This window comes from Lissotriton vulgaris, chromosome 9 (genome assembly GCF_964263255.1).
Source record: "Lissotriton vulgaris chromosome 9, aLisVul1.2, whole genome shotgun sequence".
Classification (NCBI taxonomy): Eukaryota; Metazoa; Chordata; class Amphibia; order Caudata; family Salamandridae; genus Lissotriton; species Lissotriton vulgaris.
In genome coordinates, this window is record NC_141697.1 from 1143329201 (window position 1) to 1143352489 (window position 23289).

Genomic DNA, 23289 nt, shown 5'->3' on the forward strand with positions numbered 1-23289 from the left:
CAGCTGCTAGCTGAACTCCCATCCGATGTCACAGCTACCTACCTCCAAGTATGCCAGGAAGTGCCCAGTGAATTGATACAACCAAGGGAACCATAGATGTCGAATCTGCTTTTCAGATTGTGAAGGATTAAACCTCAAGGTGGTGCTTGGCAGTGCCACTTGTGTAGGGGCCAGCAGACAGCAGGGAGGTCCCAAACAAAGCGCTGCCTTTAGGTTATAAATAGAGGCGCTGCAGCCAGTAGGCTTCGGAAGTAGGGGGAGTAGGCGTAGCGGTGCCCGGGGCACCAAATGTTTGTGCAAGACTACAGCTGTCTGTCTTCGTCAAGGCAGATTTTATCGGCCTGAACAACAGGCCCTAAAGTTTTAGAAAGACAAGTCATGGCTAATAATAAACCTCTCGGTAATAGCTGGGCCTGCCTCTGAATCACTGTGGGAATAAGAAAAGCCCTCTAAGTTGGACTTGATGCTAAGCAGCTGGTACTATATAAGCCGGGAGCTGACAGGCTCTGGCACACTCAGCGCGCGGACCTGCCGGCAGAGGGACTATTTCAGCAAGTGGATTGATACTGGAGTGACGCGTCATGTCAGCGCCTCAGGTACGGGCTGATAGCGGAACGTTTTGGGGGAATTAACCAAGGTTTCAGAAAAGCCATATACTTGACTAAAGCAGTTCTTATCTTCTCTGCGCTTCGTATGCTGGCTTTGCTGTTTGGATAAAACGATGAGTTAATTTAAATAACTATCTTAACGACAACTTAAACTTATCAGGCTTTTATTTCATGAACTGTTAGAATAATGTAGCTTAGTTTATGTAACAGGACACCCGTGCATTGTAATTTTGACCTGACGTTCGTACAGACGACCGGTCAGTGAAAAGCACAGTTTTGTGCTGGTGAGTCGCAGCAAAACTGTGCACCACTGAGGAAAAGCCCTTCTCTCCAAATAGTAATCTTCTAGTGAGCACCACAGTGACAGCTATCCTTTTCAATCCAAATAATAGACCAACATAACCACCGCTCAAATTAATTTCATATTTCACTTTACTAATTCATCACTAATCCTTTTTGAGTTCCGGAGTAGGTGCTACTCGACGAAAAAGCACTACGACGCCTCGCCAGGGGTAGTGTGCGCTATGTAAATGCAATTACAATTACTAGTATCAACTACTTCCAAATATAGAGGATGCTCCTGGAAACTGGAGCATAAGTTTCTTACAACCGGTCATTTCTGAAACGTTACTCCAGAGACATCTGTAGTGATTACTTCTGGGTAATTACAGCAAATTCTAAATATTATGAAGGAAAAAAAGATCCTTTAGCTGTTTTTTCAACTCCTCCACTGTGTGACCAAAAGCTAAATGACGCCCTTTGTGTCACCTTTGGCCCTGATTCTCCCTCTGCAGCCTGAAGGAATCTTTTCACAAAAGACACATTACCTTTGGATTTGCTTTTTCAGCCTTCCAAGGTATTTGCCTCTGGGTTGTGTGTGTTGTCTCTGTTTTCCTCCATGATGGTGGCACTGTCCCGCACATGTGCCGCACCGAGCGCATTTTACATGCACAGCCACTGACATTTGTATCAAAAGCACTTGAATTTACATACCCTACAAATACATCCATGAACAAACATGGGTCCTCGGTGGTTACAATTGCTCTTTTTGTAAAACATTCAAAACACTTATGTAAAAGCAAAAACGACCCAATGGCCCTTTTCAACTTGAATGATGGATGCCTGGTGCGTTTCATTTATTTTTTAATAAGCGCTCATGCACACACACTGACCACCCCACACCCTTTCTCAAGTTGTGCATTTTAACTTCTAATTATTTGGATTTGATGAAAATAGTGTTCACTGCTGAATACAATCACAAGTTGCCTGAACCAATAGTCGCTCAGTTAGGGGGTGATTGCCCCTTCCTCGTTCTCTGTGTCCCTCTCACCCCCTATCATGCAGAGTCCACTATAGAGGCTTTTCTACAGCCTGAGAGTTATATAAATCAACAAATTACAAATAGCCTTTTTAAAAATATGAAAATTGCATTTTAAACAAACGTTGACTATTCTTTAACCATCTTCGATTTCCCTTCTTGGTGCTAGTTGTGACACATAGGCTGAAAGGAAACAATAATGTTACTTTATTTGTCACAAACATTTTCCAGCAGTTTGAGAAATTAACAGTGCCGTTATTTTCAAGGGAAAAGTATTCCTTAACTTAAAATGTCTCCAATTCTTTTCAATTTCCGTGCCCAATAGACAGGGTGTTATTTATTCAGCTAGCCTGAGAGAGGCAAGATGAGTAAATATATTTTTATTGTTTAAAATTTATCCTCGTATGAATTCTAGGTGAAATTAAAAACACAGTTGCTGAACATTTCTTGGTGGGGAAAGTAAGGGGGGGGAGGGGACTTCCCCGGCATGGCATATGAGCGAGTACCCCTCACCTAGGGGCATGACTTCATGTGTGTCTGGAATCCTGCCTTTTATTTTAGTCCTAGTGTCACACTAATCTGGAATCTGCTCAGAAGTGTAGGCCTGTCCTTGAATATTCAAGGTCAAGGCCTGTCCTCTGACTTACAGGGGTGCATCAAGCGTGCCCACATAGTGGACAAAGGACTACTGCCACTGTCCTGGGTTTGGCACATAATGCAGTGTTGGCAACATACCAAGTTTCTGATCATATAGTGGGCAGAACCTTTGTATCTGTGTCACTGACAGTGTGGCCCACAGACTGCTCTTGCCTAAAGTTCCAATGTTATGTGAAACCCAGAAACTTGTGCTTGCATTGTGCGTGTATGTCGAGTACCTCTACTTGTATATTATATACGTAGCACATATGTGGTTCAGGTAAGAGTGGTGGGCCAGTGGGGTGGGGCACGGGTGGGGCAGGAGGGAATCGCCAGACAACGGGATAGGGAAGATAAAATAAAGAAATAAAGAAATCCACTTACCCTGCGCTTGCCGAATCGCAGAGTCAAGGCTTGCCTTCTGCCTAAAGAAGAGGTAAGGAGTGTGTTTGGTTCTGCAGGAGGAGATACTGTCCATGAGTAGCAGCCCAGGGTGAAGCTGTCCTGTGGAACTGCAAGATAAAGTGAACTGACCAAGAGACCAATGCTAGCAGTGACCCATGGTGCAGAGGATCACCCAGTCTCGCTCTATAGTTCCCCAATGAAAGACTGCATATATTCATATATCGGCCAAAGGTCTGCATCAATCGTGCCATGTATCAGCCCAATTCGGGCTGCAACTGCCTGCTCTGTGTGTTGGCCTAAGATGAACTCATCTGCCTTGCTGTGTGTATCGGCCTGAGTTGGGGCTGTGACTACCAGCTGTTGCATCTGCCCTGTCCTGGCTGTTTTTACCTTCCCCTGTATGGAGGCATTCTGTTTGTAACTTTCTGGCTGTGTGCATCGGTCAGGGTGGAGTCACAACAGCCTCACTTTATGTTGACAAAGAAGCAGGCGGTGACTCCTGAGACTGCCTGCACAGCACTCGAGCTCGCCGAGCAGCATCTGACAATTCCAATGCAGCCAACTTTGGATTGGCTGCATTGGATTGGCGGCATGTGCCACAACCGTGGCACATGCTCTTCGATAGCACCCAACGCTCTTTCTGCTGAGGGTGGCCAACACCCACAGTGCATGGACGCAGGACTGTGCATCAAAGGTTGGCTTACAGGGCCTCTCCCAGTGCGAATGGCCAAAAGCCCTGTGCCAACTTGCCTAAGATACACTGACACAGCTACTCATTGCCTTTGGAGCGCCCTCTGTTGTTTTCTCAGCCTCTGTCCTCTCTGTTTCTCTGCCTCACACCCTTTGCGAAACTTGTGAACTGAATTCAATTTACAATGTTTTGTAAAATGGCAGTGGTAGCCTGTAATTGAAATGGTGTTTTTCTGATTGTGTTCTGAGCCACGAATCATGGGTAGTTTTCTAATTATTATCCTGGTCTGTTAATCAAGTGTCCCACATCACTTGCTCTCCCTACCATTGCCCTGGGTTCTGACACTTCATATTAGTGCCTCCCCATTCATTCGCGGACGGTATTAATCGCAGGTAAGAGGTAGAGGGGGGATCGCGTCGAGAGGTTGTGTGGAGAGGGTCACGCGGGGAGGAAGGGTTGGGGTAAATGTAATATTTAATTTTTTTAAAACTTACCTGTCTACCGGCCGGGTTCCACGTTTTCTCGGCTCCTGCTCTACTATCTCTGACAGGAACAGGAAGTAGGCAGCTTCCCTACCTACCTTCCCTAAGCGAATCACAATGCTGCAATGGCAGCGTTGTGATTGGTGGGGCCACCGCCCACCCAGGGGCTTACAGGGAGGCCATTTTCTCCATGTAGGCTGCATTGCAGTCTGCATGGAGAAAGGGCAGGGGCGCATGACTGGTTTGGGCGGACGCAGAGGGCCGACCAAACAGTAATTGCACCCGCAGGAGTGGGCACACCACTCCTTTTTTGCCCAACCCTGCTCGCAGAGCAGCCCCGCCCACCCGACCGCCTTCAACCAACCCCTTCTGCTATCTCGCAGTGTGAGAAGGAGAAATAAAAAATGGTAGTTATTACTACTTTATGTTTCTGCTTCTCGCACTGCGAGAAAGCAGTGGGTGACGCTTCTCTGCCCTAGTGGAGGAACAGCCCCTGTTCCCATTCTTTCTTAAGCTTTTTTTTCCACAGGTTGAAAGTCATCATCTGAAATTGATTCCCTATTTTCAAGTTGGTGAAAAAAAATCCACAAAGATCCCCATCAGCCAATGCATCTGTCTAAAACATAAATGTGATTTAGTTACAAATTATTGAATTGCAACTATATATGACAACATTTCAAACTCTTTCAAGCACCCTCAGCACATTTTTTAAAAGTTTGTGTCTCAAAAAGTACGCTTTCTAAGTATTGGGCTACTTTAATATCAAGTTTGGTATACAACCATTTTCCTTCCATCAGCTTTTGCTTTAGGCATGAGCAAAATGTATGTGGGAGCTTAAATGGTAAAACACATCTTTTTGCTCCCCTCCCAACTTTTTTCCCCTCGTTGGCACTGCATGAATATATGCCGGACTACCGCTGACTAAGCTAATTAATTACCAGACATTGTTGCAGATCCCACATGGGGTAAAAAATTGAAGCAAATCAGACAATACCTTTCCAGTTCAAAGCTGCCCTGAACAATACATACATGGTAGCCAAAATGTAATGATCAAAGACACCACAATCATCAAAATTGATTAAGGGGTGGCAGAGAGATGACTTTTTAAAGTTATAGGGTAAAGAAAACCTAAAAAAAAAAGTAAAGTCACTGTTTGAGGTTGACCAGGACCTCCGTGCGATTTTCAAGATGACCGTAATGGTGCTGAGGTTGGGCGTACCAAGCGTGTCTTCCCAATCAACATTTTTACTGTCTGCATAGGGCCTGCTTTAGAGATTGGAGGATGGGTTACTCCAGTCCTCCTTATTACAAGTATGTTAGGGTACAAAATACCTGTCTGTCAAACTCTAAATCAGGCCCTTAGTAATTTTTATGGAAGTTGAAATCTTCCGGCGAGGCCAGGTGCAAGGCTGTGGTCAGTGAGGGGTCCATCAAAGACAAATGCATCATCATTGAGCTCCTGCTAAAGTTGTTGTTGGCACCAAAAGCTCTGAATGGGACAAACCTGGATTTTGTAGCCGGCGGATCGCTTTTCAGGCTGGATAGATATGCCATCTCGCCCGGTCGATTTATTTTTGGACTTAATCACTTTATTGTAAGTTGGAATCCTCCAGTGGGACACGGCTGAAAGCTTTAGCTGGACATGGATCCCTGAGGCCGTATACATTTGCCACAAGTCCTCCTGAACCAATTTTTAGGGCTACAAAAAGCTTCAAGTTGGACAAAACTGGATTTCTTGCACCCCTTGGGTGCGACTTCACTGGAGAAACTTCAGCACCTTGTCCTGTCCAATTTCTCTGCAAGCATTTAGAAAATTTCAATTGCATAGTTAGACATTTGCCAAACAGGAACAAGAACAGTATCTACTGGGAGTGTGAGTCTGGTTTATTAAGGGGATCCAAATTAAACAGGAATTTAGGCAGATGTGCAAGTGTAATATAGCATGTAACAAAATAAAGTCTGCTTCCAGGTGACAGTCTGCGTTACACTGTGGGTTGTTAGCAGAGATTTCTGTTTGATGATCAGGGGAGACTAAGGCTTCATGGGAACTGGACACTTCAACTGTCTGCAGTTCTGAATGTGTTCTGCTTGAAGGTGTAAACTCTCTACTGAGGGTATTAACTTTCTACTATTAACCTTGACCAGGCCCCCGTGAAAAAGAAGCGCCCACCCATGAAAGAAGAAGACCTCAAAGGTGCCAGGAATAAGCTATCGGGCAACCAAGAGATCAAATCGAAAACCTACCAAGTCATGAAAGAATGTGGTAAATATGTTTCCTTTTGTCTTTTGCTAAAGGGTTAGCCATCTTATATCACATACCTTCAGATTCTGTTACCCTTTCTTCTACATATTTGCTGCAAAAGTGTTTGTTTGAAATAAACGTTCATACACTTTACTACTCAGACACTGCAGTAGTTGTTTTACACTCTGTCCATGTTACCAAGGGCAGCATCTTTCAGCTCTTAGCTTGCATTTAAGATCCCAATGCACTGTGGGAGTTATAGGGCCATATGTGTCAAAAAGTCATTTTGCGATTCTCAAATAGCGATTTTTTGAGAATCGCTATTTGAGAATAGTAAAATGCTATGTATGTGGGATTAGCAAATAATTTTGCGGATCCTACATATTCCTTAAATGCGAATTGCAAACTGTGATTCGCAATTAAGGAATACCTCTCAATTCATTCCTATGGGCGTAGAGGCCATTGGAATGAATGGGGAGATATTCAGAATTTGCGATTCTCAATTAGAGAATCGTAAATTGCGAATGCAAATTCAAGGGGGCCAGGGTGCCAAAAGGACACCCTGTTGCACCCCTGAAATGTACATGTGTGTGCATGTGGCACACATACATGCCCTAAGGGCATGTATCTGTGCCACGTGGCACTTTGAAAATGCAAAAAAGTGAATTTTTCAAAGAAATCGCAAATTACCACCAACTAGAAGTTGGTGGTAATTTGCGATTCCTTATGGCCAAATTGCACATTTTCTGTGCCTCTTACATTGCATTTTAGGAATCGCAATTTGCGATTCCTTAAATGCAATTGCAAAATAGGGAATCGCTATTTTGCAATTCCTTATTTTGCTAGGCTGTTACACCCCACTTACCTGAATTGCGATCGCAAACGCCAAAATTCTGCGAATTTAGGCGTTTGCGAAAAAAAAATTGTTTCATACATACGGCCCATAGTCTTTGATCACTCCGATTTCCCCAATTGGACTTGCATACCTCAAATTGATGATTTGTAGGTTCAGTGCTGGCATATGTACTTTTGTTAATATGGCACTATAGTCAGACTCTGGGATTTTATGATTCTGCAGCTGTGGCATTTTGCACATAATTTACGTCACATAATCCTCCATCTTCTGCATTGCTTGGATATTTCAGTAAAAAAACTTTTTGGACGAGGTTTACAAACACTTAGGCCAGTTTCAATGTGACCCAAACTCATGGAAAAATGCCGTAGAGCAATGCATTGGTATTTCATTTGAGTGGAAAGGGAATTTTGCACTAGAAAGGTGCCTTTTTTTGTAGCAAAAAATGTTTGTGCTGCTTTGAGCTGTCTTCTGTCATTTTGCCTCAAGAGAGAGAGGTTACTGTGGCATTACAGTGCAACCACTCATAGATTTTGATGCGATAAATGATCTATTAAGATACATTTGCAGCCGGCACAGGTAAGAGCAGTGGGGCAGTTTTGGGGAAGCCAACAGACAATGGGATAAGTAAAATTAAATACAAAAAAATTATAAACCTGCTAACCTTACGCTACCAGCATCGCCGTGATGCAGCGAGTGCAAGGTAAGTTGTTTTATTAATTTTTTTCTTTAACTTTACTTATCCCGTTGTCTGTCAACTTCCCTGCCCCCACCCGACCCACCCCTTCCCTGCCGCTCTTACCTGTGCTGGCCGCCACTGCTAAGATACCCAGCTTTTTATTCTTCAAAACAAGCAAGCATTGTATGTTCGCAGCTCACATCCAGTCCATGGGATCCTTCTATGTTTGTTTAGAGCTAGGAAATCATGCTGGATGGTATGTTTTCTTTACAAAACCTATGCTAGACATGGCACACTGGCCTCTGCAGGGCTGAGCATCATGCAAGGCAGCCTTCAAGAGTGCCAGCACAGGGGAAGCCAGCAGACGCAGGCCAATCTCAATAGGTTGCTGCATTGCATTAACATTTTGCCAATCCAACCCTTTGGTTTTAGCTCAGATGGGTCACAAATTACTTTTAAAAAGTGCCACAAGTTAGGCTGTCCAATGGCAGACCACCCCTAAAGGTTAACTGCTCACCTTTCTGTTGCTGTTTGATGTATCCCGATATTAAAATTGTACTAATTACTATTATTAATGTCTGTTAAAATGACAAAATAAAAACGTAATTCTGCCACATAATGAGCTACATGGTGCTACATAGTTTGCCTTTGTTGCTGCATAAATAGTCAGTCCTGCTGTTTAATTTGGTGATCCATTGCTGCATAAATCCTGGCGACACGACCTTAGTTTCGATGATCCTACTCACACATTTGTTAAAAACCCTAGAAAAATGATTGGAAAGCGCACAGATACATAAAGAGTGTGACATGACTACAGCGGTCACTGGGTTCCGTGGGTTATTGGTGCCTGTGAACATTTAAGCCCCCTACTTGACATTTTTGGTAAACAATCCATTCTTTAATTGTTTTCTTGCAATGAGCCTGAGGTGCACAGGCATGCAACAAATACAATATTCTCAGAGCCCTGTTAAGTGCTCTATCTATGAAAAAAATCTCACCAGACCCCCTTATTGGGTTCCTTTCCTTTCTCCTTTATTTCTCTTCTTTTCCCTATAAATTCCTTTACACCATTCTTTCTCAGTATTTTCAGAGAAAAGCACAAGTTCGTTGTTATCCTGTCACTCAATTTGCCTAATTTTCTTTGCAATATCACAACTCTTGAGGGGACATATTCACAAGCCCTATCGCCACGGGAACGTCACTTTTTTTGACGTTCTCGTGGCGATAGGGCCAGAGCCCTATTCTCAAGGCAGCGTTAACTCACTTAACATGGCTTAAAGCCACGTTAAGTGGCTTAACGCTGCCTTGAGAATAGGGCTTCTTTGACGCTAAACTTAGCATGAAAGGGGACGTGCAGTGGGTGTTGCGGTGGTCGTACCACAGCAACACCCATTGAGTTTGACGCTACAGCCTATTATCAATTTGACAATCAATTTGACACCTTCCTGTACATAAACAACCCATGGCGTTTTGCTAATTCCATGTGTGCTGCACAAGGCAGCACACATGGAAGTAGCAAAAACGAGGACAAATAAAGGTTTACTCCTCGTTTAGCCACATTAAGACTTGATTTTTCTAGGTCTTAAGTTTGGCGCTGCCACCTATTATACGATAATATGAAAGTAGCAAAACGAGGACAAATAAAGGTTTACTCCTCGTTTAGCCACATTAAGACTTGATTTTTCTAGGTCTTAAGTTTGGCGCTGCCACCTATTATACGATAATATGGAAGTAGCAAAACGAGGACAAATAAAGGTTTACTCCTCGTTTAGCCACATTAAGACTTGATTTTTCTAGGTCTTAAGTTTGGCGCTGCCACCTATTATACGATAATATGGAAGTAGCAAAACGAGGACAAATAAAGGTTTACTCCTCATTTAGCCACATTAAGACTTGATTTTTCTAGGTCTTAAGTTTGGCGCTGCCACCTATTATACGATAATATGGAAGTAGCAAAACGAGGACCAATAAAGGTTTACTCCTCGTTTAGCCACATTAAGACTTGATTTTTCTAGGTCTTAAGTTTGGCGCTGCCACCTATTATACGATAATATGGAAGTAGCAAAACGAGGACAAATAAAGGTTTACTCCTCGTTTAGCCACATTAAGACTTGATTTTTCTAGGTCTTAAGTTTGGCGCTGCCACCTATTATACGATAATAGGTGGCAGCGCCAAACTTAAGACCTAGAAAAATCAAGTCTTAATGTGGCTAAACGAGGAGTAAACCTTTATTTGTCCTCGTTTTTGCTACTTCCTTGTGTGCTGCCTTGTGCAGCACACATGGAATTAGCAAAACGCCATGGGTTGTTTATGTACAGGAAGGTGTCCCTTCCTGTACATAAACAAACCTTTTAAAAATGCTGTTTTTTAACTTGCACCTTTGCTGCATGAAGCAGCACTCATGTAAGTTAGTAAACAGCATTTTGGGTTTGTTTATGTGCAGGAAGGGACACCTTCCTGTACATAAACAAACCTCCCAGCTTTCAGACACCCTTGCACTCTGGTGCAAGGGTGCCTGCGTTGGCGTTAAGTCGTGAGACTTAGCGCCGTCGCAGGGGGAAACGCCAGGCTGCACCACATTCTTGTGAACAGGGTGCAGCCTGGCGTTTCCGGAGCGGCGGTGAGAGGCATTAAGCCAAGGAGGCTAACGCCTCTCACTGCCACTTCTTTGTGAATATGCCCCTAAGTATTTTCCATTTCTGTCTTAAGACAAAGTAGCCATTAATTCAATGGAAATATAAATATATTGAACAATTTTAGAGATGAGAAATATGGTTGTTACTTAGTAGTTACTGTTTATTGTGCTGGGATTGAGTCGTCACACTGGACAAAAAAAAAATACTCATTAGGCACTTATTTTCAATACCCTTGAGAGCAGTATGACTGGCCACAATAACAATAGTAAAGGTTGTGCTCTTTGAACTTGTAGTCAAAAGGATGTAGCCTTTATTAATATTTAATGATATATTAAATTGTTTAAAGGGTATGAGGGTGTATACCGATTAAACAGACAAGCGTTGATGGGAGGAATGCTTGCAACTAGTCTAAAATCTGGCAAAAACTCATGGAGCATTCCAATCCATCTCAGTTTCGACCGAGCAATATACAAACTAGCATTGACCCTCCTCCAATAGGAACATTCCAGCTCAAACTGCCAGACTCAGTGTGTGACTGGAACCAGGCTATACCAAACTGATGAACCTGCTGACACCAAGCTTTAATGACCCGTCTGGGATGGCTTCTTCCTGCTTCCTCCAGGAGCTTCCATTGTGTATCCAGGGCCGGACTGGGAACCAAAACCGGCCCTGGCAAAGTGCTCGGCCGGCCCCCTTCCCCCCCCTCCGGGGGATGTGGGTAACGCCGAGCTCTTTGCAAGGGCCGGTTATGCTGCAAAAACGGCCCTGTAAGAAAAACTGCCCCCGGGGGGGCCAAACCAGCCCCCCACCCATGCTGCGCAACGGGGGAATGCACGTTGCCCGCTATGGCCAGTCCGGTCCTGTGTGTATCCCTGCCAAGGAGCATGGGTGTAGTACACCTTCTTGTCTGTGGCCAGTGTCCTTCCATTGGCTGGAGGCTCCTGCAGTACTTAAAAAAAAACTTTTTTACATGCACTCTATAAGAGCACATGTGTTTCCTGTCCCTCCCTCCTGCCATGTCTGTGCTCTTGCCCTCCACCTCCATCTGTTGTGTTGTTTATCCCTTCCTCCTCCCCCGCACCTCCTTCATGTTGCTTGTGTCCCCTGCTCCCCTCCCACGGTCCATTGTTGGTGCTCCCTCCCTCCTCCCCATACCTCCCTCATTTTGCTGTCCCATACCCTCCCACTGTCCTTTATTGCTGGTCCCACCCCCTCCGGTTTTGCTGCTCCTCCCCTCTTCCCCGTGCCTTCCTCATGTTGCTTCCTTCTCCCGGTCCGTTGTTGTTGCTCTCTCCCTCCTCCCCACACCTCCCACGTGTGGCTTGCCCTTCTTGTGTTTTTTTTTAAACATATTACGCACCAGCATAAGCTGCTGTGCAACCTGGCTAAAAAAATGTGCAATGATGCGGTCAGTGTTGGCCACCTCAAAGCGCTTTCTCCCCTTAACTTTAAGCCATGTCACATATCAGCCAATGCTGCTGTGCAACATGGCTTAAAGTCAAGAAAAAACGCTATGATGCGGCTAACACTGGCTGTCATAGCACTTTTTTTTAGGGCTCGCCCCTTTCCTATTCCGCAGGAATAGGAAAAGAGCCCTAATGCAGCTTAACCAAACTTCAGGCCCCAGAGGATTTTGGACAGTTCAAGTGAATCACAATTACGTGATCTGCTCTCATGCATGAGCCTTCCCCCTGGCAGCAGCATTTCTCCTTTCACGGCCGCCAGGCCACTTCAAAGGGTTCCGCTGCCCCGCCCCCTGCTTCACGGCCATCTGTTCCCCAGCACCTCCCCTCCGGGAGAGCATTTCTCTCTCAGCAGCACCCATCTCACGGCCACCGCACTACTATCAGTAACTTTTAAAAATGTTTTGCTTTCAGCACAACACTCATCTAACGACCATCGCACTGTTCGGTAACTTTCTTTTAAACATTTCGGGCGAGCATTTCTCTCTCAGCATGGCACCGACTCATCGCACCAGGCTTCATCACACTTCCCTCAAGAATTGCTATGTCGTGTCATCAGATGCCCCATGCAGTGCATTATGCGTATAACTTTTATATACACTGGTGCTGTGTTTCATGTTTGAGCACGGCTTCTGCTTTTATGTTTTTTGTTGTACTTGCAAAGTTTTCCTCCCAGGAGGAGGGGCATGGCGCTTCAGGTCAACACCATGCTCATGTGCAGTAATAGCAAGCAAGGAACGTTGGGTAGTCCGTCTTCTTAGTCTATCTACCAGTCTTACCAGCCAGGCCGTCTCTTGTTTTATTTTAACTTTTTTTTAATTACTTGTTTCTCAATCTGCCCGGCATCCCGCGCTTCAGCAGTGGCGGCCGCACACACCATTTGCGGGACACTGCTTGAGCAATTGTACCGCTTCTTGTTTAACAGTTCAGGTGAGCATTTCTCTCTCTCACACCCATCTCACGGCCACCGCACTGTCAGTAACTTTTAAAAACATTTTGCTTTCAGCATGGCACTCATCTAACGACCGTCGCACTGTTCGGTAACTTTTAAGGATGGCGCCATGTGGAGCCACATCAGCAGTCATGCTTTAAAAGAAAATAAAGTGTGTGTACGTTTAACATACATACCAATATAAATTGTGCATGTTTAAAATACATAACGCAACTAAGTAGTGCAACTGATCTCTGATGCTGCTGGCTACACTCCTGTCTTTAGACGCTGCAGAAGGTCTTACTCTGCTGACTGGTGTGGTTCTTCTAATGTGAATGTTATGAACATCCCTTTTCACGCAATTTCCCGTAAACAGCTTTCAGGCTCCTCTGCTGCTGGCATTTCCCCCTCCCTTCTCGCCCAGTCCTTTGCGCGCAGACACCATCTGCCTTAAACAGCCTGCAGGCTCCTCTGCTGCTGGCATTTCCCCCTCCCTTCTCGCACAGTCCTTCACCTCGGCGTGCACTCGCACCTCCTTGATCCCCTTTCGGCCGCTTAGATGTTCTCAGTTAGCCACGCGCTCTCAGCCTCCTCTATGCCTTTTAACTCCATATTTCTTGCTCTAGGTCCATTCCGTTCTCCCCATCGTTTCCTTCCTCACTGACTTTATCTGCATCTTTCTCCCTATCCTTCCATCCTTCAACTTTCTCAAGCTTTCTTCCTCCGGATTTCTGCTCCTCCATCTCATGTGTGCTTTCTTCACAGGCTTCTGTCTCCTCCAGTGTTGATTTCCCACTCCATGCCTCTACCGCCTTCTGCTCGCAGCCAGACTGTCCGTTTCCTCTCTGACACTGTCTGATTGCTAAATATTGCATCTGCTGGTGTCATACCACCAGCCTGGCTGGGGCGCCTGCTGTGGAATATGACCGAGCCAACATTCCTCTGCCAGGCTTGGAACTCGTCCTCACTCGTACTCACACTACTTTATGACACACCCACTGAGCCCACACACTACTTTAGGCCACACCCACTGTGCCCTCACACTACTTTAGGCCACACACACACTGCACCCTCTCACTACTTTAGCCCACACACACACTGCACCCTCAAATTACTTTAGGTCTCATACACTGCGCCCACACACTCTGCACCCTCACACACACTGCACCCTCACACATGGGGCCAGAGCCCTATTCTCAAGGCAGCGTTAACTCACTTAACATGGCTTAAAGCCACGTTAAGTGGCTTAACGCTGCCTTGAGAATAGGGCTTCTTTGACGCTAAACTTAGCATGAAAGGGGACGTGCAGTGGGTGTTGCGGTGGTCGTACCACAGCAACACCCATTGAGTTTGACGCTACAGCCTATTATCAATTTGACAATCAATTTGACACCTTCCTGTACATAAACAACCCATGGCGTTTTGCTAATTCCATGTGTGCTGCACAAGGCAGCACACATGGAAGTAGCAAAAACGAGGACAAATAAAGGTTTACTCCTCGTTTAGCCACATTAAGACTTGATTTTTCTAGGTCTTAAGTTTGGCGCTGCCACCTATTATACGATAATATGAAAGTAGCAAAACGAGGACAAATAAAGGTTTACTCCTCGTTTAGCCACATTAAGACTTGATTTTTCTAGGTCTTAAGTTTGGCGCTGCCACCTATTATACGATAATATGGAAGTAGCAAAACGAGGACAAATAAAGGTTTACTCCTCGTTTAGCCACATTAAGACTTGATTTTTCTAGGTCTTAAGTTTGGCGCTGCCACCTATTATACGATAATATGGAAGTAGCAAAACGAGGACAAATAAAGGTTTACTCCTCATTTAGCCACATTAAGACTTGATTTTTCTAGGTCTTAAGTTTGGCGCCGCCACCTATTATACGATAATATGGAAGTAGCAAAACGAGGACCAATAAAGGTTTACTCCTCGTTTAGCCACATTAAGACTTGATTTTTCTAGGTCTTAAGTTTGGCGCTGCCACCTATTATACGATAATATGGAAGTAGCAAAACGAGGACAAATAAAGGTTTACTCCTCGTTTAGCCACATTAAGACTTGATTTTTCTAGGTCTTAAGTTTGGCGCTGCCACCTATTATACGATAATAGGTGGCAGCGCCAAACTTAAGACCTAGAAAAATCAAGTCTTAATGTGGCTAAACGAGGAGTAAACCTTTATTTGTCCTCGTTTTTGCTACTTCCATGTGTGCTGCCTTGTGCAGCACACATGGAATTAGCAAAACGCCATGGGTTGTTTATGTACAGGAAGGTGTCCCTTCCTGTACATAAACAAACCTTTTAAAAATGCTGTTTTTTAACTTGCACCTTTGCTGCATGAAGCAGCACTCATGTAAGTTAGTAAACAGCATTTTGGGTTTGTTTATGTGCAGGAAGGGACACCTTCCTGTACATAAACAAACCTCCCAGCTTTCAGACACCCTTGCACTCTGGTGCAAGGGTGCCTGCGTTGGCGTTAAGTCGTGAGACTTAGCGCCGTCGCAGGGGGAAACGCCAGGCTGCACCACATTCTTGTGAACAGGGTGCAGCCTGGCGTTTCCGGAGCGGCGGTGAGAGGCATTAAGCCAAGGAGGCTAACGCCTCTCACTGCCACTTCTTTGTGAATATGCCCCTAAGTATTTTCCATTTCTGTCTTAAGACAAAGTAGCCATTAATTCAATGGAAATATAAATATATTGAACAATTTTAGAGATGAGAAATATGGTTGTTACTTAGTAGTTACTGTTTATTGTGCTGGGATTGAGTCGTCACACTGGACAAAAAAAAAATACTCATTAGGCACTTATTTTCAATACCCTTGAGAGCAGTATGACTGGCCACAATAACAATAGTAAAGGTTGTGCTCTTTGAACTTGTAGTCAAAAGGATGTAGCCTTTATTAATATTTAATGATATATTAAATTGTTTAAAGGGTATGAGGGTGTATACCGATTAAACAGACAAGCGTTGATGGGAGGAATGCTTGCAACTAGTCTAAAATCTGGCAAAAACTCATGGAGCATTCCAATCCATCTCAGTTTCGACCGAGCAATATACAAACTAGCATTGACCCTCCTCCAATAGGAACATTCCAGCTCAAACTGCCAGACTCAGTGTGTGACTGGAACCAGGCTATACCAAACTGATGAACCTGCTGACACCAAGCTTTAATGACCCGTCTGGGATGGCTTCTTCCTGCTTCCTCCAGGAGCTTCCATTGTGTATCCAGGGCCGGACTGGGAACCAAAACCGGCCCTGGCAAAGTGCTCGGCCGGCCCCCTTCCCCCCCCTCCGGGGGATGTGGGTAACGCCGAGCTCTTTGCAAGGGCCGGTTATGCTGCAAAAACGGCCCTGTAAGAAAAACTGCCCCCGGGGGGGCCAAACCAGCCCCCCACCCATGCTGCGCAACGGGGGAATGCACGTTGCCCGCTATGGCCAGTCCGGTCCTGTGTGTATCCCTGCCAAGGAGCATGGGTGTAGTACACCTTCTTGTCTGTGGCCAGTGTCCTTCCATTGGCTGGAGGCTCCTGCAGTACTTAAAAAAAAACTTTTTTACATGCACTCTATAAGAGCACATGTGTTTCCTGTCCCTCCCTCCTGCCATGTCTGTGCTCTTGCCCTCCACCTCCATCTGTTGTGTTGTTTATCCCTTCCTCCTCCCCCGCACCTCCTTCATGTTGCTTGTGTCCCCTGCTCCCCTCCCACGGTCCATTGTTGGTGCTCCCTCCCTCCTCCCCATACCTCCCTCATTTTGCTGTCCCATACCCTCCCACTGTCCTTTATTGCTGGTCCCACCCCCTCCGGTTTTGCTGCTCCTCCCCTCTTCCCCGTGCCTTCCTCATGTTGCTTCCTTCTCCCGGTCCGTTGTTGTTGCTCTCTCCCTCCTCCCCACACCTCCCACGTGTGGCTTGCCCTTCTTGTGTTTTTTTTAAACATATTACGCACCAGCATAAGCTGCTGTGCAACCTGGCTAAAAAAATGTGCAATGATGCGGTCAGTGTTGGCCACCTCAAAGCGCTTTCTCCCCTTAACTTTAAGCCATGTCACATATCAGCCAATGCTGCTGTGCAACATGGCTTGAAGTCAAGAAAAAACGCTATGATGCGGCTAACACTGGCTGTCATAGCACTTTTTTTTAGGGCTCGCCCCTTTCCTATTCCGCAGGAATAGGAAAAGAGCCCTAATGCAGCTTAACCAAACTTCAGGCCCCAGAGGATTTTGGACAGTTCAAGTGAATCACAATTACGTGATCTGCTCTCATGCATGAGCCTTCCCCCTGGCAGCAGCATTTCTCCTTTCACGGCCGCCAGGCCACTTCAAAGGGTTCCGCTGCCCCGCCCCCTGCTTCACGGCCATCTGTTCCCCAGCACCTCCCCTCCGGGAGAGCATTTCTCTCTCAGCAGCACCCATCTCACGGCCACCGCACTACTATCAGTAACTTTTAAAAATGTTTTGCTTTCAGCACAACACTCATCTAACGACCATCGCACTGTTCGGTAACTTTCTTTTAAACATTTCGGGCGAGCATTTCTCTCTCAGCATGGCACCGACTCATCGCACCAGGCTTCATCACACTTCCCTCAAGAATTGCTATGTCGTGTCATCAGATGCCCCATGCAGTGCATTATGCGTATAACTTTTATATACACTGGTGCTGTGTTTCATGTTTGAGCACGGCTTCTGCTTTTATGTTTTTTGTTGTACTTGCAAAGTTTTCCTCCCAGGAGGAGGGGCATGGCGCTTCAGGTCAACACCATGCTCATGTGCAGTAATAGCAAGCAAGGAACGTTGGGTAGTCCGTCTTCTTAGTCTATCTACCAGTCTTACCAGCCAGGCCGTCTCTTGTTTTATTTTAACTTTTTTTTAATTACTTGTTTCTCAATCTGCCCGGCATCCCGCGCTTCAGCAGTGGCGGCCGCACACACCATTTGCGGGACACTGCTTGAGCAATTGTACCGCTTCTTGTTTAACAGTTCAGGTGAGCATTTCTCTCTCTCACACCCATCTCACGGCCACCGCACTGTCAGTAACTTTTAAAAACATTTTGCTTTCAGCATGGCACTCATCTAACGACCGTCGCACTGTTCGGTAACTTTTAAGGATGGCGCCATGTGGAGCCACATCAGCAGTCATGCTTTAAAAGAAAATAAAGTGTGTGTACGTTTAACATACATACCAATATAAATTGTGCATGTTTAAAATACATAACGCAACTAAGTAGTGCAACTGATCTCTGATGCTGCTGGCTACACTCCTGTCTTTAGACGCTGCAGAAGGTCTTACTCTGCTGACTGGTGTGGTTCTTCTAATGTGAATGTTATGAACATCCCTTTTCACGCAATTTCCCGTAAACAGCTTTCAGGCTCCTCTGCTGCTGGCATTTCCCCCTCCCTTCTCGCCCAGTCCTTTGCGCGCAGACACCATCTGCCTTAAACAGCCTGCAGGCTCCTCTGCTGCTGGCATTTCCCCCTCCCTTCTCGCACAGTCCTTCACCTCGGCGTGCACTCGCACCTCCTTGATCCCCTTTCGGCCGCTTAGATGTTCTCAGTTAGCCACGCGCTCTCAGCCTCCTCTATGCCTTTTAACTCCATATTTCTTGCTCTAGGTCCATTCCGTTCTCCCCATCGTTTCCTTCCTCACTGACTTTATCTGCATCTTTCTCCCTATCCTTCCATCCTTCAACTTTCTCAAGCTTTCTTCCTCCGGATTTCTGCTCCTCCATCTCATGTGTGCTTTCTTCACAGGCTTCTGTCTCCTCCAGTGTTGATTTCCCACTCCATGCCTCTACCGCCTTCTGCTCGCAGCCAGACTGTCCGTTTCCTCTCTGACACTGTCTGATTGCTAAATATTGCATCTGCTGGTGTCATACCACCAGCCTGGCTGGGGCGCCTGCTGTGGAATATGACCGAGCCAACATTCCTCTGCCAGGCTTGGAACTCGTCCTCACTCGTACTCACACTACTTTATGACACACCCACTGAGCCCACACACTACTTTAGGCCACACCCACTGTGCCCTCACACTACTTTAGGCCACACACACACTGCACCCTCTCACTACTTTAGCCCACACACACACTGCACCCTCAAATTACTTTAGGTCTCATACACTGCGCCCACACACTCTGCACCCTCACACACACTGCACCCTCACACACTCAGTGCCACATAATTATATGCTACATAATTACACTGCACTTAATGGAACATACACTCCAAACAATACCACTCAGTGCCACATATTTACATGCCACACAATTACACTCTACTGAATACAACATACACTCCACACAATACCACTCAGTGCCACATTATTATATGCTACATAATTACACTGCGCTCAACGCAACATACACTCCGAATACCACTCAGTGCCACATAATTACACACCACAAAATTACTCTTTACTAAATGCAATACACACTCCACACAATACCACATAATTATATGCTACATAATTACAATGCAACATACACTCCAAACAATAACACTCAGTGCCACATAATTAGACGCCCCACAATTACACTCTACTGAATACAACATACACTCCTCATAATAACACTCAGTGCCACATAAGTAAATGCTACATAATTACACTGCGCTCAACGCAAAATACCCTCCAAATAGCACTCAGTGTCACATAATTACACGCCACAAAATTACACTGCACTCAATGCAACATACTCTACAACACCCACTCAGTGCAACATTTTATGCTACGTATTTACACTGCGCTCAACGCAACATACACTCAAAATACCACTCACTAACACATAGTTCCACACCACATAATTACACTGCACTCAATGCAACATACAATACAAATACCAGTCAGTGTCACATAATTACACGCCACATAATTACCCTACACTCAATGCAACATACACTCCAAATACCACTCTGTGCCACATATTTATATGCTACATATTTACACTGCGCTCAACGCAACATACACTCCTAATACCACTCAGTGCCTCATAATTACACACCACATAATTACACTATCTATCACCCTCACTCTATCTATCACCCTCACTCTATCTATCTACCGCCCTCACTATACCACTCTACCACCCTCACTATACCACTCTACCGCCCTCACTCTACCTCCCTCACTCTACCACCCTCACACCCTCACTCTACCCAGTTCTCAGCAAAAATGCAATGTATCAATGTTTAAAGCTTTATTACAAAAGTACAAAAAAAAAATATTACACTTTTAATCTTGATTTAAAAAAATATAAAATACGCAACACAATCTTCTCACAATTTTTTTTTAAATGTAGTGGTATTATACATTACAAAAATTATTATGTAATTAATAATTACTTATAAAATGTATACGCCATTAAGATTTGTCACATGAATACATGTAAGTCAGGGGAATACTAAACATGTAGCTTTAATAATGCTATAGGTGTCACATTTGCAAATTCTATAAATATTGGCATTTACAATAACAAAATGAATACATTTGCTATTATAAAAACATAAACATAAATTAAAAAATGATTACATTTACAAGACCAATAGCTACAACTTTTCTAATGCGAGACCTATTGCATTTCCAATGCTTGTTTTACTTTAAGGCAGCTCGAGTTTGCCAATGCTTGTTTAGAACTACACTCTCATCCCACTTCTTGCCTGCCCACTTCTCCACTTATCTCTACTTTGCGTGTAGGTGGGTGTGTGAACACAGAATTGCTTTCAGTATTTAAAGGCCAACCTATTGGCTTTATCAATACATGTTTGATGTTGTGTTGTCTACGAAAATGCACTATTTCTGATAAGCGCGTGTATATTACCAGTCGGTATTTATAGCTGAGAAATATCCCACGCTCTTTTATTTTACCGTGCTTGTCAAAACCTCCTTTTCACTTTTCAACAAAAACATTTTAGAGTCAACTTTTCCGATAAAAAGGTTATTTTGAAAAAACAAGCGAAATATAATGAACGGGGGCATCTCTGTTGTGCCTCTGTTGTTTTGCTACTTGCACGACTATTAAAAAACAACCTTCAAGCGAGGTCAGGCGCGGCTGTGTGCTTCGGTTCTCATAAAGGGAAATTAATAGTGCTGGCATGAGTTGGCATGGGTAGGCGAGACCTCTTCCCTACATAGCCATGTTAGAGCACTCTTAGCTCCCGTCGGATTCCCCTGTGGCACTGTGTATTGTACAGTTCTGCACGTCTCCTACAAGAGCTGCCAAAGCGTGAGGCCGGGAACTTGGAATGTGTGGAAATCCCCACCGGGTCTGCAATAAGTTACTGCACCAATTACTCCTGTGCTCTATAATGCTATTTTCCAATGTGCCCAAGGGTACACAATTTGTTTCGCGAGATGAGCCTAAAAATATCTTTTGCATTCTTTGTTGCAGAGCAGCACATTAAACCAAATAGTACTTGTGAGACTGAAAAGCATGTCAGCAATTTGTAAATAATATCTATTGAAAGACAATGTTATGGTTGTTCTCTCTGCTCCCTCAGGCTTGTTTTTGGTGATTAAATGTTAAATATGTGGCACAAGGGCAGAGAGAAAATATAGCCAAATAAAAATGTAATATTTCCAAGTGGCAACAAGGGTTTTTTTTGGGCGTTTCCAAATACATATGGTAGATACTTAACCACAGAACGACGTCTGTAAAAACAAAAACGCATTAGCAAGTCTTTTGTTTTGCTTATGCTATTGGCCGATGCTGAACAACTTTTTTTTTTACAGAAGCATCGTCGATCAGGCGTAAGAATGCGTCATGATGCAGCAGCCATTTTGTTTACCTTCAGTGGATTTAAAACAAAATGCAGTGTTTCAAAATGGCAGTGCAAGTTGCAAATGTCACTGCATTTACTTGAGAATCACAAGGGCTCCCCTTACTTGTGATTTGAAATCCCATATATCAGTGATGTGTGGCTGCTTATGCCGTTTGAAAGCAATGAAAGGTTATCAATAGCCTTTGTCAGTCAGTGACCTTTCACACAGCAGAAGCTGTCCATCAGGGGTCAACATCTCCTGTTCAAGTGGCAGTTCCTTGAAGTGCTGTATGGTCCCCATGTCCCTATTACAATGTGCCACATTATTGGCAGTGTAGCCCCTGCCCCTTTTACGACTCAATAGTTGAACTACAGTCTTCAGCCAGTCACCCACCAGGTCGCTCAACCATTGGTATCAGAATGTTGTTGTCAAAATATTTGATTGTCATAAACATGTACTAAAACATATTGGAGTTAGTAATGGAAACCCCACACTCAGTGGACAATTTTTTTGTAGTTAATATTTAGGCTTTACACTATATATTGACAGGCAATATACCTGCATGCGTTATCCACTGTAGAGCATCACATTCCCTGTTTAAAAAAAGCACTGCAATGCGAACTGGTCAATGACTAATTTAGTTGCATATCTGGCCTGGTCCTAGGAGCCAAATCTCCTCTGCCAAATATATTTATACTCTGTGTCTGGATTCTTGCTACATTTCTGTGCCCAAGCATGGCAGACAGTGTTTGAATTTTTTCATAGGCTAAAATAAAATCCAAACAACGTCTGGCTGCTTGATGTGAAACAGAATTGTGTTTTACAGTTGTGTATATTGTTTGATGTTTGTACAAAAGGCCACAGTACCTATAGCCATCAACTGAGCTGTGGCTTGCAATACTTTTTTACTGTGTTTGACCAAGCATTACATGATACTGAGAACTCTGTGTGCCATTGGGGCTGAATAAAAATTAGGTATTTTTGAAATGTCCCCAATAAACTGAGTTTAGGAATAGGACGTCATTTGAACCACGCTGAATTCTGGATTACAAAAAATGCCAGGTAAGTCTGAGGTCATTTTTTTATAAAACTGTTTTTGCGGGCATTGACTTACAATAGCAAGCGAAAAATACAGGGATATTCAATAGATAATAGCAAATGGCATACCATTTTGAGCTCCCAAACTCCTTTCTATTAAACCCATGCTCCGCAAGTGTGGGTGGAGCTATGCAGATGATCTGGGACACAAAAGGCCTAAGAACGCAACGGTGGAAAGTGCAAGAATGAAGCTTGGAATTAGGTTGAAAGCTAGGATGAAAGTAGATTCGGTATTTTGACATGGGATTGCCAAATACCCCGGAAAAAGTGCGACCCTAGACATTTTTTTAAACTACACACCTACGGGAGCCCTAAGTGATGTGACTTGTGTGAATGATACAATATCTTCTTACCCAAAATGTCCTATAAACCTCAAAATTGTACAAAAAGTAAATTCTGTCATATTCTTGAGATAGAAAGTTCTGGAATTTGTGATGAATGGCACAAGCACACCAACTAGTTTACTGACACCAATAGAAACATACCTCACATGTGTGC

At 44.4% G+C, this 23289-nt stretch overlaps 1 protein-coding gene across 1 annotated transcript in view; it reads left to right on the forward strand.

The window, feature by feature from the left end:
• Positions 1-457: 457 nt before the first annotated feature.
• The window catches only part of MUSTN1 (musculoskeletal, embryonic nuclear protein 1), a 39069-nt gene continuing 16237 nt past the window's right edge, over positions 458-23289 (forward strand). The window contains exons 1-2 of the mRNA XM_086939188.1: positions 458-596; positions 6286-6403. Of these exons, the coding sequence (XP_086795314.1) occupies positions 582-596; positions 6286-6403 (133 nt within the window). The 5' untranslated portion in view covers positions 458-581. The remainder of the gene's footprint in view (positions 597-6285; positions 6404-23289) is intronic.